Genomic DNA, 7500 nt, shown 5'->3' with positions numbered 1-7500 from the left:
TGTCTGTCTCTCTGTCTCTCTGTCCTTCTGTCTGTCTGTCTCTCTGTCTCTCTGTCCTTCTGTCTCTCTGTCCTTCTGTCTCTCTCTCTGTCCTTCTCTCTGTCCTTCTGTCTGTCTCTCTGTCTCTCTGTCCTTCTGTCTGTCTCTCTGTCCTTCTGTCTGTCTCTCTGTCTCTCTGTCCTTCTGTCTGTCTCTCTCTCTGTCTCTCTGTCCTTCTGTCTGTCTCTCTGTCCTTCTGTCTCTCTGTCCTTCTGTCTCTCTGTCCTTCTGTCTCTCTGTCCTTCTGTCTGTCCTTCTGTCTCTCTCTCTGTCCTTCTCTCTGTCCTTCTGTCTCTCTCTCTGTCCTTCTCTCTGTCCTTCTGTCTGTCTCTCTGTCCTTCTCTCTGTCTCTCTGTCTCTCTGTCCTTCTGTCTGTCCTTCTGTCTCTCTCTCTGTCCTTCTGTCTCTCTCTCTGTCCTTCTCTCTGTCCTTCTGTCTGTCTCTCTGTCCTTCTCTCTGTCTCTCTGTCTCTCTGTCCTTCTGTCTGTCCTTCTGTCTCTCTCTCTGTCCTTCTCTCTGTCCTTCTGTCTGTCTCTCTGTCCTTCTGTCTCTCTCTCTGTCCTTCTCTCTGTCCTTCTGTCTCTCTCTCTGTCCTTCTCTATGTCCTTCTGTCTGTCTCTCTGTCTGTCTCTCTGTCTGTCTCTCTCTCTGTCTGTCTGTCTCTCTGCCTGTCTGTCTCTCTGTCCTTCTGTCTGTCTCTCTGTCCTTCTCTCTGTCTCTCTGTCCTTCTGTCTGTCCTTCTGTCTCTCTCTCTGTCCTTCTCTCTGTCCTTCTGTCTCTCTCTCTGTCCTTCTCTCTGTCCTTCTGTCTGTCTCTCTGTCCTTCTCTCTGTCTCTCTGTCCTTCTGTCTGTCCTTCTGTCTCTCTCTCTGTCCTTCTCTCTGTCTCTCTGTCCTTCTCTCTGTCTTCTGTCTCTCTCTCTGTCCTTCTCTATGTCCTTCTGTCTGTCTCTCTGTCTGTCTCTCTGTCTGTCTCTCTCTCTGTCTGTCTGTCTCTCTGCCTGTCTGTCTCTCTGTCCTTCTCTCTGTCTCTCTGTCTGTCTCTCTGTCTGTCTGTCTCTCTGTCCTTCTGTCTGTCAAACTGTTACTCCACTCAGTGTTCAACATCCAAACCCTCTGCTTACAACAAAACAAATCTTAAATATCTTAAATATCTTAAACATCTTAAACATCTTAAATAGTTTAAATACAAAGTGATCCTTCAGTCGGCTTTAAATGAAACTTGAGGGTCAGAGAGGATCTAAACCTTCAGCTGTGTTTTCTCTTCTTCTCTGTTTCTCTGAATGGAGTGTTTTAATAAACTGTTTACATCAGCACAAAGAGGAGCATTAAAAAAAACGTTTTTATAAAGAAACATTCACATCCTTATATCACAGACAGCGCAGGTACAGATATGTAACAGAGGCTGTGGTGTCACATTATAAACTGTCCGCTGGAAACAAACAAACATATTGTCTCTGTGACTCAGTTTGTGTTTCATCAAATTAAAACCCGTCACCCCGACGTCATTATTTATTTACCTGTTTATTTGACGTAACACCGGAGAGTCGGGTCCGTCTTCCGTGTGCAGGAGTAACAAATGCATCGCCCCCACGGTCCTTCTCTGGATGTTGTTATGACGTCAGATAAACGAAGGTGTGGTGAATTATCGCCCCCTAGTGGTGCGGAGGGAAACTCTGTTTTTTTTTTTTTAAACGTGCTGGACTCAAAATAAATAAACAATTAAAAATAAATAATCAGAGTAAAATTATATATCTTAAACTCTAACAAAGCTTAAGCAAATAATGATATCAATAATCATAATAACAACAATAATAAAATCATGGAGCTTTTGTATTTAAGCAAACATTTCATCCAGTTTTTTTTCATTTCTCAAGAACATTTTAATTGTGTGTCCGTGTGAACATGTACTTATATGTTTGCATGTGCAGACTTGTTGATTTTATGCCTGTGTGTGCACACACGTCTCATTTGTGTAAACTTTGTAAGCTTTGACCTTCTGACCTTGAGTATTTGTTGATATTTTATAGGTGTGTGCCATGGGTAGTTCTAGGCAGGGGCCAACAGGGGCCAGTGCCTTTGTAACACTGAGCTTGGCCCCCCCTGTGGTCACCCCTCCAAAAGGAAGAGGCATAATATATATATATATATATATTTTAAAGCGATCATCTTTGTGTATTTTTCACCTGGTTTAATGTTCCCCTCTGACAGAACAACTGGCCCCAGTTTGGCCCCCTCAGTGAAAGTGGTCTAGACCCGCCCCTGTGTGTGCTTCTTTCAGGTGTGTTATGATATCTGCGTGTGGTTCTTGCTGGTTCTTCAGCGTGTTAAAAACTCGCTGCTGAGCTTCATCCCGACAGGAAGTGATGTCATGAGGTGTTGAAACGCCTTCATATGCCCCTGTGAAGCCTGGTGTTTCAAACGAGCTTCATTAATGAACTTTCCTTCCTCAAAACCTTAAAAACCTTTTTTTTATTAGATTTTCCACTCAATTCAATTCTGATTTATTTTCGTTTTGCCTCTTACCTTTAACAGTTTCACCTTTTAAATCTTGTAATATTTCACATTTGTTATCAGCCCTCTGTGACAGTGTTGTTATCTCATCTTTTATAAATCAATGTTTCTGTTTTGCGACAGCAACATGACACCGTACTGACTCTGAAAACCATTTGTTGTTATAAATAAATGACATGAATCTGAATTAATAAAAGAGGGGAGAAAATGATGTGATTTAAAACCTGATGTACTGACCTCAGTGTCTCCATCTTCCACCCACCTGTTTTAAACTCCTATATTTATTCACATTAAGTGAGTAACCATGACGTCACTGATCTCGGATGAGCAGCATCATGAAGCACGGTCATGAGGCGAGGAGGACTTCTTCATGAAGAATGACATCATCAGACACATAAACAATATGACACAAGAGAAGACGGTGAGATCTGTTTCTGTGAGCATGCGCAGCGGTGAAGTGGTGCCTAAAAAAGTAGGTATACTCTTCATTTTCCCCAAAATGTTTTTTTTTTGTGTGTGTTCCGTCCAGCAGAGGAAAAAAAAGCCTCTTTCATAAACAGACATGTGAGATTACTCATGCACATTCAGTTTGGGAGTATTAGCCAATTGGAGTAGGGAGGGTCATCCCTTCACCATCAGGGGAAAAAAAATGCATATACCCTTCACTCCACCACTGAGCATGAGGCAACATCCCAAATATTCAGTGAGCCTCATTTAGTCTAAATAATAAATAAAACAAGTATTTTCATTTTAAAACAAAAATGAAAATACTTAAAAGTCAAGGTGGTACCTGAAGGCATCATCTTTCTCATAGATTATATGTTGGGTAAAAAAAAAAAAAAAAGAAAGTCAACACAGCAGGCACATTATTGGTTATAATCCTCATCAGTTTCCGTCTTAAAACCTCCCACATTCATCTTTATGACGCGTTCAACCTTTTTTTTTTTTTGCAGTCATGAATTCACGTGAGACTTGAACCAGAACATCAACAAACCATCTTCACACTTTGTGGTCGACAGATTAACCTGCTGATTCAGACCGGAACTAAAGCCTTTGTCACTGTTGTGTCAACATGACGTCACATATATTTAGAGTGTTTTCATTATCATTAATGCATCTTTGTGTATTGATTGATATTTTATAGGTGTGTTTTTCTTGCAGGTGTGTTTTGTTATCTGTGTGTGCTTCTTGCTCGTTCTTTCAGCGTCTGTTGCTGATCTTCGTCCCCGACCGGATGTGATGTCATGAGGTGTTGGATGCGAATAGCAGGAAGAAAAGCGGAGATCTGATGTTTGTTTGACTTTGGTGTGCAAAAGTATACTCTTTATTCTTATTATATATCCAACTTTATTTTGCCCCGACCCCTCCCCTCCACCCAGCCCCCAAACCGGTGGCATTCCCATGTCACCAGTTACTGTCACTGTTACAATAGCCAATCAGAGCTCACCTGCAGAAAGAAGGCAACCAAACAAAGAAGAGCAGAAAAAAGGGTTACTTTCAGTTTGTTTTTTCATGTTAAATAGTAATAAATACATTGAGATGCAGTGGTTCTTACTTTATCCTTTTCTCTTAAGCAGAAGGGTTAAAAAGTTTTTTATTTCTGTTTCTATTTCTTTTATTTCTTTATTGATCTGTGTTGGATCTTTAGCAGCAATCCGGACCAGTTGTCATGGTGATTAGCAGCACAGAGAGGAGGAGCTGTCTGGAGGAGAAACGCAGCAGGAGGAGGAGGAGGGGGAGGAGGAGGAGAGGGCGGGCGGGGGAGCGGGGAGGACGAGGAGGAGGAGATCTGTGTGAGCGCACGGAGGGCTTCAGTGTCCTGTCACCTCCTTCCCCCTCCACCTCCCCCCCCCCCCTCTCTGATCCGCCCCGACAGAGGGAGGACACGAAGAAGAAGAAGAAGAAGAAGTCCTGAATCACACGGCGGCTGTCTCCTCCATATGTGTGTGTGTGTGTGTGTGTGTGTGTGTGTGTGTGTGTGTGTGTGTGTGTGTTAAGACTGCTGTAAATATGACCCAGTGTGAACATGAACACGGCTCCTCCCTCCTCCTCCTCTTCCTCCTCCTCCTCCTCCTCTCCAGGCTTCAAACAACAACCAATAAACACACAGCTCCTCACAGCGGAGAGAAATCAGAATATTAAACAACAATAATAATAATATTAATAAAAACAAACTCGTCACAATCATTCCTCTCCAGCCGCAACAGAAGACAACAAACTAAAACCGGATAAAAGGAGAGTTTTCCCAGCATCCTCCTCTGCTCCTCCCCCTCCTCCTCCTCCTCCTCCTCCTCCTCCTCCTCCTCTCATGCAGTACAAACTGTCTCCTGCAGCACTCAGTCTCCTCGAGTCTCTGACTCGGCCGTGTGTGGACTTGTAGTAGTTGTAGTTAAAATCGTATGGCTTTAGGGCATGGTTCAGGTTTTATCAAGAGTTGGCCGGCCCCTCGTCTGAGTCCGGCCTCCCTCGGCCCCCCGCGGCGGGGTTATTGTTGTTGGAGGCGGGGTAGTAGTCCTCGGGGGGCGGGGCTTGTGGCCCCGGGGCGGTCGGGGCCGTCCGAGTCCGGAAGGCGGACAGTCCGATCGGCAGAGCGAGGGGCAGCGAGGCCGAGCCGAACTGAGACGCCTCCATGGAAGACACCGCCCCGAGGTGGTGCAGCCCGAGGGACACGCCCACATCCATGCTGTCACTCATCTGGGGCGAGGATCCCTGCTGGCCCCCACCTCCGCCGATGCCCGTCTGCCCGCTCTGCCGCAGGCCACGCCCGCCGTTCCCGTGGTGGGAGTAGGTGGGGTGGGGGTGGTGGGGCGGGTCCAGGAAGTGGCGCTGGTGTTGTTGGGAGGCGGCCGGCTTGTGGAGCAGCAACTGGGTGTATGCTGGGTCCTGACCCCCACCTCCACCTTCACTGCCCGGCCACATCCTCATCTGCTGCTGGGAGGGAGCCTGATGGGGGTGAACACACACACACACACACACACACACACACACACACACAAATATTATATTAGTTGTCTTGAGGTGAAGTGACATCTCGTTTAAAGTCTCGACCTGATACTCAAACTTTCTTTTTAAGAAAAACTAAATCAAAGTTTTAAGACCGCGGAGAAGCTTCACAAAGACGCTGTGTTGGTTCAGGACAGTAAAACACATCAAGGTCTCTCACTGACCATAATCAGACCCACTAAACAACTTTATTATAATGTGTTGAAATCTAATATCCTGTAGTTTGTTAAATACTGTGGAAACTTCGGGAGAACCAGAGCCTCGTAAACCTCCATAAGATCTGCTATCAGGAGCCTCAGGTCTGAATTCTCGTGTTCATGAAGCGTGCTTAGTTTACGAGGCAGTGCGGGGGAAAAAGGAAAACATGATGAGAACATGACAGCTGTGGATTATTTTTGAGTCATTTTAGAAACAACCAGAACACTCAGTGGTTTCTGAGAATGGAGGCGGGGATCGATTATACTTGATGTTTACGTTCTCGTGCTCGTGCGTGAACTGTACCGTGCCGAAGCAGGGGCCAAGGAAGTGTACCGTGCAGGGATCGAGTGCTCGCACGAGTCAAACCATCTGGATTTTGAGGGTCAAATGCACGCGAGAGAACTACGTTGGTGCGCCCTGACTCTGAAATAACTAACGATGGAAGATGGTTGTTTACATCACCCTTTATGTATCGAGAGGTTTCCATTAGTCAGTATGTTTTTAGATTGAAATGAAACAGACTGAATAGTTACTGATATGATGTGTGTGTGTGTGTGTGTGTGTGTGTGTGTGTGTGTGTGTGTGTGTGTGTGTGTGTGTGTGTGTGTGTGTGTGTGTGTGTGTGTGTACCTGAGGGCTGGTCATCTCATAGTCTGAATGTGTAACAGCAGAGTTGTAGTAGCGGTTACTGTAGCGGTAGTTACGGTTGTCATTGGAAGAACCACTGGAGCCACCTGAGAGGAGAAACACAAGAACAACTGTTAAAGACATCTGGATTTAAACCTGGCTGCACGCTTTGAGGCATGCAAACTAACCACTAGGCCACTAGCGCCCCACGGTGAAAGTTTGAAAGTTTTCTCAGCAGTTTATGCTCCCTAGGTTTGTCATCATATCAGAATTTAAACTTTCATATGATTCTAGTAGAAACATAAACTTTTTCAATCCCACAGCATCAAAAGAAGAAGAAACTTTATGTTTTTAATTACCAAAACAAATGCATGCAAACTCCCACTACACTGTCTGAAGTTGCACAAATACATCGGCAACATTTTGCTTCTGAAACATTGCCAACTTATTTGTAAAATTTTGACAATGTTCTCTTTCATTTGACTTAAAGACGTCCCTCTCCCCTGCAACTTTTTCACAGCTCCTGAGGCGTTACCAAGGCAACGCTTGTAACATATGCATTTGATTTAGACAGTGTAACCTCCTCTGCTGCTTTGTCTTTTCTTAAGAGAAGTAAACAGATGTTTTACAGCAACATAACTTGAGAATCATAGTTTTTGAACTCTCTCTCTAAAGCTGCAGAACTTCTCACAACTATCGATTATTTAAATAAGAGAGATTTTGATGTTTAAAATGTTTGGGATTGTTGAGTATCAAAGAATCGAGCATTATAACAAAACTCCATCTCTGTGCAGAGTCAGAGAGTGTGTGTGTGTGTGTGTGTGTGTGTGCGCTGACCGGAGCTGGACACGGAGCTGGTGGTGGAGGTGGAGTGGGAGTGGTCCATGGCAGGAGAGGTGGATGTGGATGAACTGGTGTTCGTTCCTTCGTCTGTCGTCTTCTTGAAGAAGTTGTGCTGCAGGGCGTAGAACGGGGTGATGCGGCTTTTAGGGTCGTAGTCCAGCATGCGCAGGATCAGATCTGAAAAAACAGCAACAGAACCAGGACGCGGGGTCAGAACTGAACCAGGACTCAGGAGCGCTCAGGGCCGCTCACATGCGGCTGCTCGATGATGCACATCA

At 45.0% G+C, this 7500-nt stretch overlaps 2 protein-coding genes across 3 annotated transcripts in view; both read right to left on the bottom strand.

The window, feature by feature from the left end:
• The window catches only part of ppox (protoporphyrinogen oxidase), a 7826-nt gene extending 6123 nt beyond the window's left edge, over window positions 1–1703 (bottom strand). Inside the window, exon 1 of the mRNA XM_065958320.1 lies at window positions 1558–1703. The gene's annotated coding sequence lies outside the window, so the exon portion shown is untranslated. The remainder of the gene's footprint in view (window positions 1–1557) is intronic.
• Window positions 1704–2525: 822 nt separating this feature from the next.
• dyrk1b (dual-specificity tyrosine-(Y)-phosphorylation regulated kinase 1B) overlaps window positions 2526–7500 on the bottom strand; it is a 44998-nt gene continuing 40023 nt past the window's right edge. For both annotated transcript variants that reach the window (XM_020654574.3, XM_020654573.3), the window contains exons 11-13: window positions 7217–7399; window positions 6383–6486; window positions 2526–5494 (exon numbers count right to left, since the gene is read on the bottom strand). In XM_020654574.3, coding sequence (XP_020510230.1) covers window positions 4979–5494; window positions 6383–6486; window positions 7217–7399 — 803 coding nt within the window. In that variant the 3' untranslated portion in view covers window positions 2526–4978. The remainder of the gene's footprint in view (window positions 5495–6382; window positions 6487–7216; window positions 7400–7500) is intronic.

The sequence above is a fragment of the Labrus bergylta genome, chromosome 8 (genome assembly GCF_963930695.1).
Source record: "Labrus bergylta chromosome 8, fLabBer1.1, whole genome shotgun sequence".
NCBI classification, from domain to species: Eukaryota; Metazoa; Chordata; class Actinopteri; order Labriformes; family Labridae; genus Labrus; species Labrus bergylta.
The sequence above is the reverse complement of the archived record's forward strand: the minus strand, read 5'-3'. Positions and strand labels throughout refer to the sequence as shown.